Below are 21999 nucleotides of genomic sequence, written 5' to 3'. Positions count from 1 at the left end.
GGGAGAGGATAAAGTAATACAGTAAAAATAGTTTAATAGTGAAAACACTGAGTTTAAATGATGGGGATGGGAGGTCTATGTAAATAATATTGCCTTTTACCAAAAAAATAAATTCTTCAAAATTCCTTCTTGCTCAAAAAGAGATACAACACCATTTACAAGCTAAATGGGTATTTAGAAGACATAACAATTATGTTATTAGGTAAACTAAAAACCCCCTCCTAGTATACTGGTGCCCAAGGTCATGAATTTTGATCCAGTGTACTGTTTATGTCGGCATTAAGCTACTGTATTTTCTGCTATTAACCAACAAGTTTACACTTCCTAGCCACCATTGTACAAACTCTTTCTTCTCACAATGTGGAGTTGTCTTAACCACGAAAACATGCCACGCATGCAGTTAACATCCTGTTCACAATCTAAATGAGACAAAATATGTAATAAGTTTATGAGTTTGTGATATCCCAGGTCAAGGTTTCTTACACCAATGGTATTTATACTTGCAAAAGTTATTAACGCACTGGTAGCTTGAAATGAAATTGCTGAATACGTATTGTGATGATGATGCACATCACTAAAAACTGTAAATTGAAATTATATAATGGAAGAAAAAATGTTATGTACCAATAATTATTTCACAAAACTACTGTGCATGAGAGTGAACTACTGCTCTAACAAGTAGCAGAGGGTATACTCACAATAAAAAATGTGCTTCACATAGCTACTACTGCAATTCTTTACCTAACACTGAACTCAAGTTGTCTTCAACATTGGCCATCTGGCAGTGATCATGTAAATTGATGGTTCTGTATCTCATATGAACACATGAAAAAATTTAACAGCCTCACACCAAGGGAAAGGTCATACAACAATAATGGTTTGATAAATAATATACTGGTATTTAATAAAAGTTCTTAAAAATATATGCTCCCCTCACATCCACAGCAAATAACAATGAACTTTTGTAAATCAGAGAATGTGCATATTGTGAAGTACATAACTTTTTCTTTACCAGTAGATATCTATAAACATGCTCATCACTATTGTACACAAACATTTAAATGTGCCATAAACATTCATAGTGACATAAAAACAATTCACTTACGCACCAACTACTTGAGGACAACAGCGGTGTCAATTTTAGCCTTCAGTTCACAAAAGGTTTTTTTATTTGATCAGGGAAAAGGTATATGGAGATTTAAATGCAACCTCTATGAATTTCATGGATCCAATTTATCCAGCATGTAAATACATTTTTAAGACAACACCAGGAGATTAAAAAATATTTTGTTTAGTAATCCACTATTAATAACACCGTACGTTTTTACCAATAACACCTTAAGTTTTAACCAGTAGGTTCAGCAACCCATAAATAAATCACACATTCAGTACATGAAAAATTGATTAAAAATAGGGCTTCTTACAAGGTAATTGATACACAATGCAGAGTACACATTTATGTTCTGTAGCAACTCTTGTGCACAGGTACATATACAAGTAGTTTATTTTCCTTTTAGGAAGAAAACTCAGCAATGTATAGGTAGCAAGTTATAAACCTTAAGAAAAGGGTTTTTATTTCATAGTACAAAAATAGATGTTAAAAGATAATGCATCTAGGAATTTCAAACAAATCTTCACATGACCTTTAGAGCAGAATGATGGAATTTCATCTTCTCCAAAAACATTCTGGAATTTCATCTCTCCAAAAACATTCTCTGAATAGCTTGTATTCCAAATAGTGTATACAAGACAAAATTTACCATAATTAACAACAAAATTTGCTTCCTAATTCACTGTGCTATCACTCTAAGTCTAACTAATGTACATACAATGCTTGCACTCATGTAATGGAAGCAGTAGTTCGTTATCAAAATTAAAATTGCCAAGACAAAGTCAAAACTGTTTTAAATGTTTAAAAACATGGTGCTACATGCCATTACCTTAACTTTTATTTATATAACAAAATTCAGTTCCAAAAAATTACCTTTAGATACTTTTGAAAACAAAATGAAATTTAGGTACACTTGAAATCGTAAGCACAAAAACTCACCCAATAGAGATCATAAAAGTATCACTCTAAAAGGATACACACCTACCAGATTTATACAGTATAAACTAAATTTTAAAATAAAATCTCATTCTCTACGAAAGGCACATAAATCAACAGAGTTAATAAGCACCCTTGAACTCCAAGTCTTACTACAAAGAAACTAGAGAAAAAAAAAAAAAAAAAAAAAAACTCATGACGAAGTGAAAAACCATGTGCAAAACAAAACTGAGGCACATAAACAATGGTCTATTCTATGTTAAACTCATAACCCTTCCCTTGGACTCCAACAACTTCACAACCATTAAACTTACATACTACTGTACATTACTTATTTGGGTATAAACTCACAGCTAAACCTCTTACAACGCTGATATATTACAAGAAAGCCATTTATTAGTACTGTTTCAAAAATGGAGGGTTATTTATTAAATGGATTTGACAAAATTATCAATATGGGGAATATAACCCAACAAAATGACATTTTTATAATAAAATGACACTAATTTTTTAATAAAAAATAAAGTTTTATATATACTTACCAAGTAATTACATAGCTATAGTTTCTAAATAGTACAGCAGTTAAAATTTGAAATTCGCGGTAGCAATCTTTTGTTTTGCCGTAGGTAGTTAACCCCACTCACTTTCAAGGAAAAGAGAAACAACTCAGCAAAGAGCCTCAATTTGTTTGCCCTTATGTCCATGCAAGGGAAGGAGGGAGAGATACCATTCTGTAATTACTTGGTAAGTATATATAAAACTTTATTTTATTATAAAAATGTCATTTATATATATATGTAACTTACCAAGTAATTACATAGCTGATTCCCACATTAAGAGGAACTGGGATACATGGATATACAGTACTCTACCCAAAAACAATAGTACATGTAATGAATTTGAGAACAGAAAAAATTGCCAGCACTGATACAATGCTTGTTGTTTCCTTACTTGGTAAGAGAGCTGCTGCAGGAAAATACAGCCTCTGGTTGGCGCTCATCTTAACCAGTAGCAACATGGTGGTATAGCCGTGGAGCACCTGCTACATAAGAGGGAGCTTTGCAGCAAACGACATTTCCGAACACCAGTAAAGCATAAAAAATTGCCCCTGCCCAAGGTGCAGTACCATCACAAAAGCAACAAGACAAACAAAACTGCTCCCTACTACATTGTAAAATTAAAAATGCCACCACCCATCCACTAAACACTGGTGGGCATCCAAGTACATACTACCCCCAGGCTCTCCTAAGACTCAACACCCTAATTCAAGGCAGAGAGATTATGGATGGAAGGGATGCTTCCTACACTTCCTCCCCCAACATCATGGCAGCCATCAATAACGGACTTAGGGTACTGCAATTATTAAAAACAGTTTCAACTTCCCGTAAGTAATGGGACACAGACTGACTTGCATTTCCAATATGTCACTTGGAGAATGGAAGAGAGGGGTTGTATTTAAAAGCTAACAATGTAGCTACAGCTCTGATTTCGGGAGCTCTGACTTTAAAAGCAGGAAATAATTCCTCTCCAATCTGAGAATGAGCTTCACAAAAGAGGTCCCTTAAGAAGAAGGAAAGGGCGTTCTACAAAAAGGGTCGAGAGGGGTCTTTGACCAAACACCACAGACAACTGGAAGGTCCTCGTATCTTCTCGGTTCTACGTAGATAAAATTTAAAGCCCTCACAGGGCAAAGCGCTCTCTCTTCATCCTTTGCATTTAACACTTCTACTAAATTCTTGATGCTAAAAGAATGAGGCCAGGGTTTGGATGGAGTCTCGCTCTTCACAAAGAATCTAAAAGTATAAGAACAAAAGTACTGCATCTACATTCCACGACACTAGCTCCGTATTCCTCTGCTAACAGGTGTCAAATGATCTAATAAGATTGGATAGGTCCTGATCTGCAGATAGGTCCAGGCCCCTAAGCCAAAAAGAGCTGAGCATGGCCCTACAGCCTTTAATAGTGGAAGCAGACAAACATCTAGAGGTCCTCAGAATAACAGAAAATCCACGACTTCTGTTCCAGTAGTATGAGAAGAAGAGATGCCATTTCTTATGCACTAAGTGCGAAAGATAGAACAACTTGTTCTGGCACACGTTACTGGATGACTGACATTTAAATTTCTAAATAACTTCTGCAGGTGCTTTTGAAAATCCTCTAGCTCTGAGGAGTTTCTTGACAGTCTGTAACCTGTCAGAGCTAGAGTGGACAACCCTCGATGAAACCTCTAAAGTGGGGTTGTCCCTGAAGATTATGCTTTTGTGGTAGAAGTCTTGGGAAATCTACTAGAAGTCCCAGGAGATCAGGGAACCACTCTCTTAGGGGTAAAAATGGGCTATCAATGTCATTGACACATTCTGGTGGGATTGGAGCTTTTTCAGGACTTCTCTTATCATGCCGAATGGAGGGAAGGCATACAGGTGTTTGTTCGACCAGTCCTGTAGAATGGCATCCGTCGCCCATGCTAAGGTATCAGGAACTGGTGAACAAAACAGAGGGAGACGATGGTTTCTGGAAGTCACGAAGAGGTCTAGAGTAGGTCTTCCCCACAGTTTCACAGGTCTAGACACACAAGTGGATCTAAAGTCCACTCCGTGGGGATGACTTGATTGTGTCTGCTCAGCTGGTCTGCCAAGGCATTCCGTCTGCCTTGGAAGAATCTGGTCACTACTCTCTTCTGATTCCAGTTTGCCCAGAGGAGGAGGAGGAGGTGATCCCTACCTGCTTCGCAGAGGGAAAAAGAATATGTTCCTCCTTGCTTGCTTATATAAAACAGGGCTGTGGTATTGTCCGAGTGGACCACCACCGTCTTGCCGAATACCTCTAATGCAAAGGCTTGTAACCCCAAGTGAATCGCCTTTAACTCTTTTACATTTACATGCCACTTTTTCTGCTCCGGTGACCATATCCTGGAGACTTCTTAATCTCCCAGGAGAGCTCCCCAGCCCATGTCAAGTTTAGGTCAGGGCTCTGAGTGAGTAGGGACTTCCCTTCCAGCAACTTGTCTTTGGACCTCCACCAAAGCAGGTGCCTCTTGATCTCCTGGGTCACAGGAAAAACTTTTCTTGTCCCAGCTGACTCTGAGGAAGAAATGGAGGAGACTCATCTGAAACCTCCCCAGGGAAACGAACCGCTCTATGGAGGTGAAAGTTCCGAGGAGACTCATCCATTTGTTGGCTGAGCAGGTGTGAAGGGAGAGGAACTTGTCTACCATTCATAGACAAGACTCCACTCTCTTGGGGGACGGAAAACCTCGAAAAACCTGAGAGTTCAGTGTCATCCCCATCTCCTGAAGACAGAACCAGCTGGGACTTTTGAAGACTGATTAATAGACCTAGGTTCTGGGCTAGAAGGGTCCTCCAAGGTCTCTGTTCATTGTTCTTTCATCAGTTAGCGAAGGCGCCAGTCATCCAAGTAGAGTGAGATGTTGATGCCCATGAGATGGAGCCATCCTGCAAGGGGGTCAAGAACGCAAGTGAATACCTGAGGGGGTGTCGAAAGTCTGAAACACAGAGCTCAAAACTGGAAGACCAGTTCCTGGAAAACAAATCTCAGGTACTTCCTTGAGTCCGGGTATATGGGGACGTGGAATTATGCATCCTGCATGTCTATTCAGACCATCCAGTCTCCTTGGTGAATGGACGATAGAATAGACTGATTTGTCTCTATTCTGAATTTTGTTTTCTGAACAAAAACATTCAGAGCACTGATGTCCAGGACCAGTGTCCACCCTCCTGAAGACTTGGGGACTACATAGAGATGAATGTAGAATCCCTCCAAGCTCACATCCTTGACTAACTCTATTGCCCTCTTCTTGAGGAGGGAGGAAACTTCCTCCAAGAGGGCTGAGAACCTCTCTGCGCCTACAGAGTAGGCTGTCAAGACGATGGGCTTCTTGACTAATGGAGGTTTTTCCCTGAACGGGATAGAGTTGCCCTCCCTTAGGACTTCTACAATCCACTGCTCCGCTCCTTTCTCACCCCACCTTTCCTAAACCTTTCCCAAAACAAGAGCCTGGCACCTACTGGAGCAAGGAGGACATGGTCTTCACCTTCTTGAGAAAACCTTAGTTGAAGGATTCCTAATGGATCGAGATGAAAAACGGACGTTCTTCATCCAAACACACTGGCGAGAAACGCTCTGGGCTATCCCAAAACCTGCAGGAAGGCACCAAATCCCTGACTTTCTTGCAAGGCACCCGAGTAGTGCGGGCTACATCCACTGCGGGTCTTTTCAATGGCACTGACTCGTCATTGAAACACCATTGGCGCCTATGTTCAGGGCCACACGCCTTTGAACTCGTCTTTCTGAAAGGACGCCTTTTCACTGGCTGTCTGTTGCGCCCTGGGACTTGATTACAGGTGCGACTGAGGGGCAGACTACCCATGGGCAGACACCACCGATCTCCCTTGGGCCTCCGGTATGGCTTCTCCCAGGTTCAGGGGTGTGCCAGGGACCTTGGCCTAGGAGAATCAGCAGGATGGGCAGCCACCTCCTCCACCAACACTTCACTAGCGCTATTAACACTCACTTGACTTGCTTGGTCCATAAAGGATAGGAGTGAAGTCCCTAACTGGGCCATAATATTCACAATCAACCTGAACCTGCATCAAATTTTGACTCAAGATTGGCAATGGCATTGGGGTCAGAAGGGCAGGAGCCAGGTACAAGATCAGGTGGTACAGCTAGAGAACTGGGAATAGGGGATATTAAAGGAACAGATACAATAGGAACATCAATGCTACTAGAAGACCTAGCAAATTCTTGACTAACTGTAGTCTTATTAACATTCCTAACTGTTGTTTTTCTCTTCCTGTCCCTTTCAAATTTAGATAGATGAAAATTTAATACTTTCCACTGTTTTGAATCCCAGTCTACACATTCAGCACAAGTTAATTCTACAGAACAGGCTTGACCCCTGCAATTCACACAAATGGTATGTGAATCATACTTAGCTGAAGTCAATCTCATATTGCAGCCTTTGCTACAATAATGAGTACTAGATGTGCTTCCATCGGACTTGGTCAACGAACAAGTCGACTACCAAAAAAGTCTTATATTGAAAAAAAGTCTCAATAGTGAATCAAGTCAAAATCATGAAAACACTTCAGTCTTCTAAGAAAACCTATCACTGCTAAACTGCCGAAGGCTACCAAAAGGAAAAAGAATACTTCACCTATCTGTCTCAAACCAACAACCAGTAAAGCAAACAAATTCCAAAATTAGCTGAAAGCTCACAACCTTCGTCGTAAGCTGGGAGAAACAAATTGAGGCTCTTTGCTGAGTTGTTCTTCTCTTCCCCAAAAGTGGGCAGGGTTAACTACCTACACACACACACACAAAAAAAAAAAAAAAAAAAAATGCTACCGTGAATTCCAAATTTTAGCCGGCTGTACTAGTTAGAAACTATAGCTATGTAATTACTTGGTAAGTTACTTATATAAAACTTTTCAATTTAATATATTTTAATAGCAGCAGACTAATGGTAAAACCACAACTAAGTGAAGTGTTAGCTACTCTGTCCTTTTGAGTATCATCTTTTCACAGAACAATGAGTTTCCCAATCCTACTGGTCAAGAAAAAACTCCACAAAATATTGAGGGAGAGAGAGAAATGACAAAACCTGCATATCAAAAGGAACAAAACGAAAAACACACTTAAATTTACGGAAGTTAGTCCTAAATTTTAAACTAACAAATTCAAATTTCAGGATAACCCTACATTGGTTACTAAGTAACACAGGTTAATCCTAAAAACACCAAGTTACCATGAAGAACACACCACTGTGAGATCAAAAATACAAACCAATCATCTGATTTGCCCCAAATAATCCTGAATACAAACTCCCACACAATACTAACTTTCAGCATACAAACATACCTGTCTTCCATTTCACAACACAATAAAAAAAAAAGACAATTCCCCGGAAAAACATCAACCACAAGGTGAAAAGCTACCATCATTTATTATCATTATGCTGAAGCTACAGTAGTAAATCAGCATAGATGCTTCATATCAATATACATCTTAAACTGATAAAAATTTGGGCAAAAAGCCTTCATGTACCACACAACTTTTGTTGGGTACCAATGAATTTGATAACGAAGATAAAATTCACATTCTATAAAGACTGAGGATACAATAATACTGTTCTCTTATGTGTGAATCATATTTTGTTGTTAAAAATACACTTAAAATCATTCAAAAATGATATGCATTCTAAATGGTTTTTACATTTATAACAATATGCTAAGACATACACAAAAGAAAAAGGTAGAATTTTATCCTCAAATCTGATAGTTTGTTTCATCTTAAATGAAAACATATCATGAATTATCAAATATTTTACCAGTTAACTTCAATGGAACCACACATCATGTAAGTACTTCCTGGTAAAGTATCAAATAATACAAGTTATCACATAAAAAAAAAAGATAATCATAAGCAACTTGAAAATTCAAGTTTTATGCCTTCTTGGCATGACAACCCATAACTTAGTGTTTTACATCAACCATCCAAGACTGATATGAACTACATGGAAGTACCAACAGTTCCCACTGGAGCAAGGAAATCTTGCAACAAGGCAGACACAGCAACTATGAAAAATACTTTAGATCTGGAGTCAAGAAGGCAATGTCAAACATGTTTAGAATGTTGTAGATTTCAGATGTACTAAAAAGAAATAATGTATATAACATTCTGAAGATGCTTTATAAACTTGGATGAGAAAGAAGAAACAAAAATTTCTCCTGAATTGAATTGGGAAAAATTTTATCAAAAGATAGACTGGTAACTATGAAACTTCATGGCCAGCAAGCCGAATACTAAGGACATCAGAAGTGAACATGTACTATGACACCAGCTTGAAAGTAAAAACACAAGAAGTCTGTTATATTCCAAGAAGTGAAAGTTAAAATAAATAATGTGAAGAAAAACATTCACTAGTTTACCAGCAAATATAAGAAGAGAACGAGTTGTTTCAAGACTGAACGCTTGCATTGACAAGTGTCCACATTTCTATGACAGCTGGTGAATGAACTAGGCAAGATACTGGTTACAGAGAATATCAGGCACTACTTCAATGTAAGGCCAACAACGTGGCAATAAACAAATAAGATTAATGAAAAAAGGAAAAATATTTGTAGACAGAGATGCATCCTGGTTGGCGAGAAGCTTCATGGAAGATACAGCTAACGCTGATGGACAAACAAACTGCCAAGTGGCTGGACTACTGAGTTTTAGGAAGTACTGTCCAGTAGTTATACACACAGAGGAAAATATCCTATACCAACTCATATCAGTCTGATGGTTAATGACCAACTGTGCCTCATTTTCTCTCATACTCTTCCCATTAGAATGGTGGTTCTAGTTAAATAATTTCTGGCAGGAATATTAATGCTATATCAGCTAAAAATTCACGTAAACAGCGTATGCTGTAAAACAGATATAAAGCTTTTGGTTGATTTTACTGATGGAAGGTGGTAAAGTAAAGACAAAATTTGTTGTGCTCTGTAAATACAAAAGGTGAACTAAAAAAAAAAAAAACATACTTCAATGAGAAAAGACATTTCAGCTAAGCATGTGGTTCAAATCCAGATAAAATCCAAAACCTGTAGTTGCGTGGTAATTATTATAACTCACAAATAATGACATGAATATTTGCTAAAACAAATTAACCAAAAGACCTTTAACTGTGATAAAGCTTGCCTTCACTCGAGCACAAGTGATACCACCTTAGTAGACTAATACTGCATTTAGTAATTTTGGATTGTCTACTTCCTGTTTTCATTACGTGAAAATCCAAGGAAATTATTGTGATCTGCATTTACCTAAGAACAGAAAAATCTCTTTCAATAATTATGAGATAAGCCTCTTCAGAAACTAAACAAAAAGACACCATAGCAAGAAAATCCTCCTAACAGTACTTTCTATTTCTATGACATATCAGTTCCTGTTTCACCCTCAAAACAACATATCAGTTCCTGTTTCACACTCAATACAAACACAATTGCTTCTATTTAACCTGAGGAATAAAATAAAAAACTCCACAACCCATCAGAACACTTGTCAGGAGAAAGCCCAAACTGTACTGTAGCACCCCAAACACCAAAATCCCATAAATAGTGAAAACCTCATAAATAAAGAGACCTTAAAACCTAAAGAAGCCTCATCAGTAATAATTCAACGATGATCCTAGCCATAAACAGTAACTTAAATATGAGAGAAATCATAAACTCATCAAAGGATCAATGGTAACCCTTGCAGAAATGAATGTGAACAGCAACTGAAAATGCACTGAATGGCAATAAGCATCCATTAAAGCATTGATCATTCTCGTCAACATAAATCCACAATAAACACTGCAAACTATAAGCTGGTTTTACTTTAAAAAAAATAAGTCTGATGCAAGTAGTGTACCAACCCACTGTCATTAATAAAATTGCTAGGTGCAGTATACTGCATCCTTCTTTGAGCTGTACAGTATTCAGAAATGTTAACTAATAAATTTGACAATTTTTTTAACAGGCAAGCCTCTAGAAAGTTCCCTGCCAATACAGTACTGGGAGTACCTGTCAGTTCCATTCTCTTTCAAATCACTATTTAATTGTGATCTTGTACTTGAAGTCTAAAATTTTTATGACAATAAAGTAACGACAACCTAATTACATACCCAAATTAACACTACTTAATATGAAAAAAGGTTCTTGGTACAAAACTGCTACACACTAAGAAATAGTCTTTTCCTATATGGCAACTAAAAGTTGGGATTCACTCTATGAGAGAAAAGCATCCTCGAGTTTCTTATTATACTGACAGAACAGAAAAAAAAACACACTGCAAAATAACGCATGGAAGAAAATGGCTATCCAGATGCAAATAACAGCAATAAACAACAAAGAAATAAGACAATATACAGAAGTCTAATCCTTTCACTTACTGACAATGAAACAGATAAAAAAATAATTCCACTATGAATGCCAAGTGAAATCAGCATGCCCTTTCACCTAACCAATTTATATCAATTGTTTGAAAACTGGAAATAAATTACAAACTTGATATAAACACCTAGATTTCAGTCAGTCATACAGGACTTAGATTTGCAACTAATTATTCACAAATTATACTAAACTTATTGGTGGGAAAAACTTCAAACAATAAAATTAATATATATAAAATATTTCCCCAGGCCACCCATACTTAGAACTGTACAAATATATCAAAAATAATTTAACATTGCAACCTGATTTAGCAACTTACTATTAAGCATTACTATAATCGCTGTTGCCCTGCAGCAACATCTAATTCCAAACATATGGAAAATGTCCCATGGTTCAATATGCTAGCAACCATATATTAATATTAAAAGATCACTCAAAAGCTAAATAATTAGATTATTTTATATAAGCAGTGTATTTTATATCTCATGCCTGTCTAAGTAACTTCATATTTCAAAATCAGCACAGTAATAAATAGATTAATCCTACATTAATAAGTTAACAATGGCAGTACTTAGCACTGAAAAGTTTTGCAATAAATAAAAAGGAAGCATACATTCAAGACAGTTACACAGCAGAATTACTGAAAGCTATACATTTATCCACAACAATATACCGACCAGCCTAATATAAAATTCAACCACTTCAGACTTTCTGAACATCAGTGAGGCCAAGCAATACAAAACACTGAAAACATCTAAGCAACTGTTACACAAAATACTATCTGTGCAACTCTCTTTTTGCACAAAGACACCATCAGATCTATACATAAAAACTATTTATAAAAGTTCTTAGAGAATATCATTGTAAAAAACACAGTTTTTTTAAAATCACGGTACAGTATATTTATAAGCTGAATTTCAGTATTCCGACAGTCCAGACTTCGTTAATTTACAAGGGAAAAGATGGTGAAAATTTTGAAGAGTACAGAATCTAAATCAGAGGGTTTAATATCTGTATACCATCTTTCAATACAATAGCCATTTATTTACCATGGTACATAGAAAACAACAAACCTCTTGTTTTCGATGATTAAGACAAGTTAACCCACCACTAATTCCAAATATATCATAATAAAATCAATTTAAAAATGAAAGAGGTTTTACAAATTTTGTTCCTGGAGTACTGTACTTCCACAAACATTCCGGTAACCCAGGCTATTACTTCTTGACACGATTTCCTGAGACTCTCCCCAGCTACTACTCAAATATTTTGGGTAAGATGCCATAACTTATCTTCTAACACTCTTCCTTAACTCCAATATAATGACTTTTTCTAAATTTTCAGTTCACCTAAGTACATTCCATTATTATCTTTTACATTTTTTCTTTTTTGCATTCTTCCTAAACCCCCTTCTCTTTATTTGTTTCATTTAGTTCACCCTAAATCAAAAGTTTTGGAAGAGAAAGTAGGTTAAAAGCAGTGATACCTTTGTTTCTCTCTCTCGAGTTACAGAATACACTCGGAGAACCCATCCAAATACTGAAATTCAACAGAACACTGGCATTATACAAGGTACTATTAACTCACAAAACAATGCTTCTAGAACTTTATCACTTAGACACTTTGTGTAGCTTTTGAACTTGCATTTTAACCTTAACAAAAACTACTAAACTTATGGAATTTTATAGATAATTTAAAGTGGTCTAAGAATTTACAGACTAGAAATAAGTAATTCCAAGCGAAATATTATAAATGGTATAAATTACAAAACCCAACATTATGACACTAAAGAAATGACAAAATTACGTGAAAAAAAAATATGCGGCTGAAAGCTATTGGAGCTTTTGCAAAAATTACTTCTTTCCCTGTATGATATAAAAAAAAAAGACACCACCACATTTGTAGAAGCTTTGCATGAAACATCAAATTATTACTTTTAAGACCAGATTATACTGACAAATAACTTAACTGTTTATATGAGGACTTATGGGAATTTTCAAATACTGTGCATAAACTATAACTTTCCTATAGGGTAAATAGTGTGGATGCCATTTCTGAAAAAATTCCCAAAATCTAAACCCTTGTCATTTTTGGGAAACTCAAATGGCCAAAGAATCCTACTGTAAATTTATCGTTCCAAAATCCAAACAAACCAATCAGACATCTGAATCTGAGGCATATGAAAGAAACACTAATGGCTGAAAAACACATGCCTTGCAAAATAACTGTTATAAAGCTGACTGAGCTCTCATTCCAAAAGTAGTAACGGTTGTGCTCAGCATTTACAGCTACATCTCCAAAACAAAAAAATAAGTCATCATGTATACTCTGTTTCCTTGAAGCAATAAAAACATCACCCTGAAAATTAAATATCACACATACTGTATGCAAATAAATAAATATTCAAACACAATGCTACATGGCTCTATCTGAGATCCAACACACACTACAACCATCGACACAGCTTAAACACGGAAATTTAAATTTCACAACACATGACATGTAAAATACCTGTTTAATACACAACCATGACGATATGAACAAATGCATTCTACCTAAAACCCACCCTATAAAAAACGCCCTCACAAATGCAGTTGTATGACTAAACTTATAAAAAAAAAGAGGGAAAATCCCATCCTTCAAATATTTACATAGAAAAAAGGGAAAATTCCAACAAATCACAAATTCACAACCTACAGAAAAACCACACACCTATCAAACAACCTCATTAATCAATATCACCATTTGTAGCACCAGCCAAGTTGAAGGCATTGCTTTCGCGCCCACTACGGAGCAACTTTAACTTTAGTGCCCAGTACTGGGACTGGTAGGTCTGTGACTGTAGTTCCTTCTCCAAGAGTTTCATTTTCAGTTCGTGCTCTCTGCGCTCAAATTCAAGTCGTTGAGAAGTTAGTTTCATGGAGAGCAACTTATCAGGGGAGTCATTCTTGTCAGTGTCACAGGTAAAAGATCCTGAGGACATCAAGCTGTTCATCCCATGCATGCTACTTACACTATTCATAGCATTTGAACTTTGTCCAATGTTTAGCGTGTTGGAACTTTGTGCAATGGTTAGAGTATTTGAACTCTGCCCCATATTTACACTAATAGAGTTATTCAAATTATGGGTTTTATCCTTCATCCCATGAGAACTAAGTCTCTTTGAGCTCCTGCCACTGAAACTTTTACAATTACCATTTGTTTGATGTTTTCCTGGCACCATTTTCCTTAAACTGGGCATGGGTTTCATAGAATGTTGCATAGAAGATGTCAGAAGTGGAGGGGATACATCTTTGTGCTGATAACTATAGTTAGAACTTATATGATTAGCACCACTTACTGGATTAGGAATATTTGTAATGGACAGACATGCCCCTAGGCCTTTTGGAAGTATAGAAACAGGAAGATCCGAGACTGAATTAAGACCTGTAGCAGCAGCTGAACTTGTGGAACCTTGGCTACTTTTCTTCTTCATGTGAACAACTTTCGTACATTCAGGAATATTATAAGAAAATTTATTGATACTCTTCTTATGGTTGCTCTTTCCTCCATTTTTCTTTGAGAAGGGGGAGTGCTTCTGAGTTGCTGCCAGTAGGAGACTAGAGAGTTTAGGAGATTCCTGGCGAGCCCTCTTCAATGCTGGCTCCCTGTCTTCATCAGCAGGAGTGCTATTCTCTCCATCTGGTAGCTCAGGATTACTATCAACATCATCTTCATCTATAAAAGTAATAAACAGTACAATAGAATTACATTTTTCAGTCTTTTGTTTTATATATATATTCAGTACAAATTAATCAAGCAAAAGCTGCAAAATAAAATTCTAAAATATGTAATAAAGCAAAGATAATAAATGCAGAGTGAAATACTGTAAGGACAAACACACAAAACTTAAAAAATCCCACACAGTACTTTAAAAAAAACTACCAAATCATACAATTTCACTTTAAACAGTGTCAGCTGAGAAAAACCAACATCTGCATTCACAGAATTTTTGCTGCACTCACATACAATTGTTTTGATTCAACAGTATATTTTTCCTTCACAGTATAATTATTTCCATACTTTACTATTTAGGCATTTGGCTATGATAACCTGAACACCAAACACACTTCCACACAAACCATTTACAGTAAACCCCCCCTATTCACAGGGGATGCGTACCACACTACCCCGCAAATAGCTAAAACCAGCGAATACTTAGAACCCTTCTAACAACACTCAGAACTGCCTATTTTGATAGCTCACACACACAAAAAAACTAAATATGATTAAACAGGTATTATCCTACTTATGATGGGGTTAGGTTCCAAAAAACCCATCGTTTGTTAAAAAAACATATCTCAAATATAGCCTAGCCTACAATAGGGTATTCAATACCATGTATGCAAATATGGTAGCCTAGCCTACACTATAAAGTATACTCTATACATACACGGTATAGTAATTATTATCAGCTAATTCTGGAGGTTCATGCAGTGTGATTTATGATAATTCAATAAAAAGAGAAACTGAATAACAAACAAGAATTAGCTTAGCCTACACTATGGTATATCATATACATATATAGTAGCCTAGCCTACATTATACTGTACTATATACAGTATTCACATATCATATTATATAAACAACATAACAAATATGCATCTTTTCCATGGATCATTTTTAAAATTGTTATGCCTTAATTTGCTGTATCCAATAATATTGTATATATTCTTATATTGCTTTTCTATTATGAACTGCAATCATGGCAATTAATGTTTTGGTTTGGAAATCGATTACAGTAAGTTTATTTTGCCGTATTTAACTCAGTTCAGAGCGCTTTTCTCGCTTCTAGTTAGCATAAATGAATCTCCTGATACAAAGTGTTTTTAAGTCGAAATATAACTTAAATATGTCTCGTTGTGAAATTATTTAGCTATTTTTTTCGTTAATAGATGACGTTGGCCATTTAGGGCATTTGTTTTATGTAAAAAAAAATCAAGATTCCGTTTGCTATTTTCACTTGATTTCATCATAATACAAGCTTTACATATTTATCGTTTATCGGCGTAAAAATAGCAGTAATGTGTTCTTACATGCCCAGTAATTTTCATTAAAATACTTTCTCTCCAATTTTAATCACGGTCAAGCTTCATCCATGTTGCTGATGCACGATAATTTATAGTCATTAGCAGCTTGCACATTGTTTTCTCAGCTTCAGCTACAACTTGCAGCTTAAATTTAGCAGTATATTTCCTTGCCGATATTTTATCCATACCAAGTAGGGGTAAAATGTAAAAATATATCAGTCCTATTCTACTTAATGTCATTTGTACTATAACTATAGTAATTGTATATTACCATACAATGGTTGAAATACAAGCAAAACAGCTGTTATCCGATTCGGTGATAAGTAAAACAACAGTTTCTCGTTTGGTTGTTTATGGCTGTAAGTATACGCATTTACGCAAGAGTATAACATTACTAACAATACTTTTATCATTCTATTTTACTTTTTTTAACGAGAAGATGGGATAAAGAGATGGAGGAAAAAAAGTTGGTCTATTGTAATTTGGTTTCTCTCACTGTCCTGATTGTACGCCGCTGCCTCCGCCCACGCGAAATTTAAAAATATTTTATAAATATTGTCATATCGGTATTAACTGCTTACCCCATTGCAAAATTGAATCATCATGAGGTGAATTATCATAACTTAAGCACTACCTGAGTATTTTAATAGTTTCATCACAAAAAGTGCATTTAATCATGAAAATGAGATGAAAATACAGTAATTGGTGAATATTTCTCAGTGACAAATACCATGAATGGGTGAATTTTCAGCAAATAATGCATATAGCCTATATATGTTCCATGGAGAAATCTGCGAATAGGTGAGTCCGAGAATCGTGAGACCGCGAATACGGAGGGTTTACTGGAGTTAAAATATTTCATGTACTCAGTCACTCCTGTCCAATTCAAAGGCTCATCAATCTTGCAAGTCCTTCATGCAACTCTATAGCAAATTTTTTTTACTCTAAAAAGCAGGGGCATTAACTTAACTTTACAGTATATGCATTAATTTTTATGACATGGGATGTGGTGACAATATCACTATTTGCCTTTGTCGTGAATTTTTCCCCACGACTGGGAGGGTTCTAAGTCCCAGATGGTATGGGACTAGGATGATCAGGCCTGAAGGGCACTATCAGCAATCATCGAAGCAAAGGTCCATCAAGATCAGGCAGGGTTTTACAATTTTGTTTAAAAAAATAGACTAATTAAATTTAACATACATTAACACACAAGGACCGGGCGGTCAGGTACAAAGCAACTCCGAAAAAGTTCCACAAAACTCAAAAAATATGGCTTCTGGAATTTACAATTTTATACAAAATTTACTTTGAAATAATCAGGCTATACTTTAACTGAATATTAACTACATCAAGCCTCAGATGGCAAAATGTGAAGGGATTAATTTAGCATACTAAAGGAACCGGCTCTTCACTATAAAATGAAGAATTTGGCTGGGGAGGTGACGACCTGGAGAGTGCTCAGCTTATCTCAATGATATGCCCTCGAGAAACACACAAATCACCACCCCTGCATGTCTTGTCGTTACCTCCATTCCCTTTCAAAAATTTCTACATAGGTTAATTTATCAAAGAATGCGCTTGAATTATTTAAAAAGGAGCCTCTCCGATATTCCTGATACAGATAATACAGGCAACTTGCCGGACACACACACACACAAAAAAAAACTCAAAACATATTTACAGAAAAATGAGAACCACAAACTCTGCCACCTGCTTACCACTCCCTCTCGCTTATCCTGAACGTTGTGAAGGATTGTCGAGAAAAACTATCCAATTTTTTCATGACAGCCTCCTTTCCTAGCTACACCTACTTTTCAAACATAAAAGACTATAGCTTTATTATCAATATTCACTTCTCTAAGCATTCTGACACATTTTTATTGCATATTTTTCATTAACCTCAACCGTTATTTTGATTACAGTATTACACTCTACATTTATATACTGACAAACTATTGAGTATCTTAAAGTTAAGTTTCATCCATAAGTCATATATAGCACCACCTCTTGCCATACTGAACCATGGGTTATTATCTAATATACTGTACTGTAATATGCACATGAAAAGAGTATCTTAATTTCAAAGAAATAAACTGTGACATAAGAATGTAAAATCTGGACTTCAAACTTGTTTCGACTTTAACCCCTATTAAAAAAATCATGTTAAATAAAGTGTTACCGCATGAAATGGACAACCTACAACCTAATTTAACCAAGGAAATCACATCCTAGAAACTGGATGGGGGAGGGGACACCAAACCTTCCCAAAGTATAATACAGCAATACTCACAGGCATATATTCAAAGACCAATGTCTACTTGATCAGGGAACCAGGAGCAACAATCAGAAATTAAAACTATGGGTATTCTGAGTTTAATGTCATTTAAGCTATATCTCCTATTTTGACAAAATGGCAGGCTAAGTGCTTCTTGGACACTTCCATTTTGCTATTTCATCTGCATTTCACTTTCCATAGTATCTTTCTACAATTGCTTATTTTAACTTTGTTGCCAAAGATCATTAATGCAAAAATAGTTAGCTAGCACATTAAGACATTAAGATCAAGCTTCATTAACCCTACCTAATAATAAGACAACAGAAATTAAGTCCAAAACAACTGTAATGACCTGGTTTTTTAATAATATATATTACATCATATTCCCTTAATTGTTTCTGTATTAACCACTGCATTGGATCTTATCCAGTGAGTAGCCTGTGTTAGCTTTTGTTTAATCCTCAAAACTCCATTTTATAGGGTATATGTGTTTAGTTTTTATCTTCTATATTCTTGGACACAGCTTAACAAAGATTCTTAAAAAATTGTATAACTTCAAAAGTTGAATTAAAAAGTAAATGGTGCTATACACAACATGATAGACTGGCCTAAACTACATAAAAACAAAAATATCAAGTATAATTACCTGCATCATGGTTCTCTACAGGTTCCATTTTAATAGCAACACCTGGTTCTGCTTTCACTGTTGCATCTGCCTGGTCTGACTTTGATGTCCCTCCCTGCTGTAGTTTGACTGCCTCTTCAATTGCATGCTGCGCCAAAATGTGAAGGTCCACCCCATCGTAATTCATGTCAAGCTTTTCAGTCTTGAACATCATTTCTTTTTCTGCTTGTTTTGCCCTATATTTCATGTTATCCCAGCATTTTCTAAGCTCCTTCTCTGTGCGAACCATAATATTTTCAGTACTATTGTATTCTTCCACAATCTGCTGCCAAACACTCTGTTTTTCTAAATATATCTCACGAGTTCGACTTCGTGTGTCAACAATGTTTCTATACTTATTAATAATATCTCTCAACACAGCACGTTCATGTTCTGTAAATATGTTTCGATGAGTCAAAACACCATTAGACATATTTTTCAAAACTGGATAGGAGTAGTTTGTTGGTTCTACTGTAGTTATCACCTCTAGGGGTAAATCATCTAATGGGTAGCAGTCAACGTCAGCATTAGTCAGGTTCTTTGGTTTGGCTTCCTTAAGTTTTGGCGAGTCATCATACGATCCACTAGAACTTTTTCTCCCTTTAAATGGGGTCTCACTATTCTTATCAGAACTGGAGTTGTTAGACACTGTCTTCTGAGTCTCAGAATCATCTATGCCTTCCTCGGCTTCACTTTCATCCTCATCATCATCGTCATCATCCTCATCATCATCATCATCATCATCATCTGAATTGTCAGAATTCTCTTTATCACTGTCTTCAGCATTGTCTCCATCAGAGTCCCTCGATCTATCATTTTCTAACTCGTCTTCCTGTTCACTATCACCGTCACTTTCCATCTCTTCTGAACCCGATGGAGAAGGAGACTGTTTGTTATTTTGCGGCTCCATAATTCACAGCAGATGGACAACTTGCCTACCTGTCCTAAGCCTGTAGGCTTTGAACTATAAAAGAGAATGGCAACCAAGCCCTATGACAATTTTCAGTAGACCATCTCATGCCCCAACACACACTAGGCCATGAATCCTTGGGTAGCCTAAATTGTTAATCCTGCTAGCCTAAGCCACTTGGCTTCTTATTTGCTGAATGATAAGCCCAGGTTTATCACTTTCAACTTATCCAATCATAAATGAAAACAGTAAACTTACGTTGGGTACCAAACAAGGGTAAGCCTGTCTTCTGAAACTTAAAACCTTTGGGTGGGCAATGGTTTTAACCACAACTTCACTTTGGACTAGGCTACCCGAGCTATTACGAAAAAGAGCAGATAAAACAGACACAACCGAGAGCAAGGGCCTCACAAACAACCCACTTCAGGTAGGCTAACTTTCCTTGTCCTTGAGCGACAAACACTTTCACTGGCAAGCACGGTAACCTTGAAGAGGATTGGTTCAAGGGCGACAGACAGAACTCAGTCTTCGAAACCGACCATAATACACTTCAGTGATGCACGTAGTGGTTGGGACGGGGTAAAGAGAGACCTAAATGCTAAAAGATACGGGTGGGAAGAGTGCAGGTGTCACTTAATATGGCGCCGGGTGAAAGGACCTCGTGCCTGCCTCGTCCTCATTGGTCGAGGAGGAGCTCGAGGGAGCCGCCAGCCAATCAGCGCCAAGGACCTCCCACTCGAACCTTACTCTTAACATGTTAATTTACCAAAATATAAGCAATGTTAGATCATTCACAATAAGTGCATCAACTACCTATTACTAGAAGTTGCCGAAAACAAGTAAAGTAACTTACCACAATTAATAATCTAGGCGTTTGAGGACAAGATATTACTAGTGTCAGCTTTCTCCAGCTATTCTCGGCCTTGTAAAGTGACGTCATTAGCTTACATGACGTCATGTGTTGACAATTTTTCGAACGGGATCACTATTTAACACAATAGCAGTTTGCCATTTCATTTTCATAAGTATACTAAATGCATTAAGTTTTAACTCTTTATCTAATTATCGATCAGGTAATTGCAATTTTATCTTATATAAGTTTTTATAAACATGCTACCAGTTTGAAAATATGCAATGAAGCACACAAACATCTCTTAATTGAAGGAATGAGAATTTCTATCATATCTGCAGAAAGTGTATTAATGTCCTTCTAATAAAGCAGCAAAATGTTTAATTCTTCTTTGCTCAGTTAAATAACCTTAGTATTCTCCTTCTCTCCTTCCGGCAGCTAAACCTGGCAAATCACGCGTTGACTGATTTTATTCTAGAAGCTGTCATAACAACCCTATGGTCATCAACGCCGAGTTTCGACGGGGCAAAGAAAATAATAGCTATAATAGTAGATTAGCAAACAAGGATTGTTAATGAACTTAGGATGAAGCTTGTTGAATTGTTATCCTGACAACCTTTTAAGATTCACGGTTGCATTTTCTGATACTTAACAGAGTTGCAACCCTCCTTCATATTTCTAAAACTTGGGAAAAACCTATGAATGGGTCCAGAAAAGAATAACATAATTAAGAATTTTATTGAATATCTTTTGACAGTGAAATATTGTCAATTTTTTGTGAAATACTTTTCACCTCCCCCATTCTCAATTCTTGCTCAGTAACTTGGCTCCTCAGTCCCCCCAAAAATACTTCATGAAGGGTCAGCTTTTTTATATTGTGATAATGAATTCATTGTCACAATTTCAGGACGTTACCCTAGAGGCTAAATACATTAGTTTGATTAAATTCCGATTCAAACATTCCATATGAAACCACTGTCAAGATGAAGAAACGTAATACAGAGAAAATAAATTACTTAATTCTATACATTGGAGTTAAACATTAGAAATGTCTGAGAACCTCATCTGCTACGAAAATGTCGAGCAATACAGCTGAATTATTATAGAACCTGTGCTGTACTTGACGAGCCGAAGTATGCTAGCGCTTTCACAGCGTCTGAGAACTGTTTAGTGTTATGTGCTGCCCTAGGTTGAACAAGTCTGTGCCAGCACAAGATTGGCTTAATCTATAACGAACGTCTG

The 21999-nt window shown here is 36.5% G+C and overlaps 2 protein-coding genes across 2 annotated transcripts in view; both read right to left on the bottom strand.

The window, feature by feature from the left end:
- The window catches only part of Trs20 (TRAPP subunit 20), a 35411-nt gene extending 14516 nt beyond the window's left edge, over positions 1-20895 (bottom strand). Inside the window, exon 1 of the mRNA XM_067105159.1 lies at positions 20761-20895. The gene's annotated coding sequence lies outside the window, so the exon portion shown is untranslated. The remainder of the gene's footprint in view (positions 1-20760) is intronic.
- Positions 12998-20766, bottom strand: LOC136839296 (dentin sialophosphoprotein-like). Its single transcript, XM_067105158.1, has 2 exons — positions 18980-20766; positions 12998-14703 (listed from the first exon to the last, which is right to left on the bottom strand). Exons 1-2 carry the CDS (start codon positions 19905-19907, stop codon positions 13715-13717), a joined length of 1917 nt encoding a protein of 638 aa, XP_066961259.1. The 5' UTR covers positions 19908-20766; the 3' UTR covers positions 12998-13714.
- Positions 20896-21999: the final 1104 nt, after the last annotated feature.

Source organism: Macrobrachium rosenbergii, chromosome 6, assembly GCF_040412425.1.
Source record: "Macrobrachium rosenbergii isolate ZJJX-2024 chromosome 6, ASM4041242v1, whole genome shotgun sequence".
NCBI lineage: Eukaryota > Metazoa > Arthropoda > Malacostraca > Decapoda > Palaemonidae > Macrobrachium > Macrobrachium rosenbergii.
This window is presented reverse-complemented; position numbering and strand designations above follow the sequence as displayed.

What these genes read in the sequence shown, in the direction of transcription:
- LOC136839296 (XM_067105158.1), bottom strand. Translation starts at nt 19,907, where the DNA reads ATGGAGCCGCAAAATAACAAACAGTCTCCTTCTCCATCGGGTTCAGAA. An exon ending in TGTAGAGAACCATGATGCAG is followed by an intron (nt 14,704 to 18,979) that starts GTAATTATACTT and finishes TTACTTTTATAG; the next exon opens with ATGAAGATGATGTTGATAGT.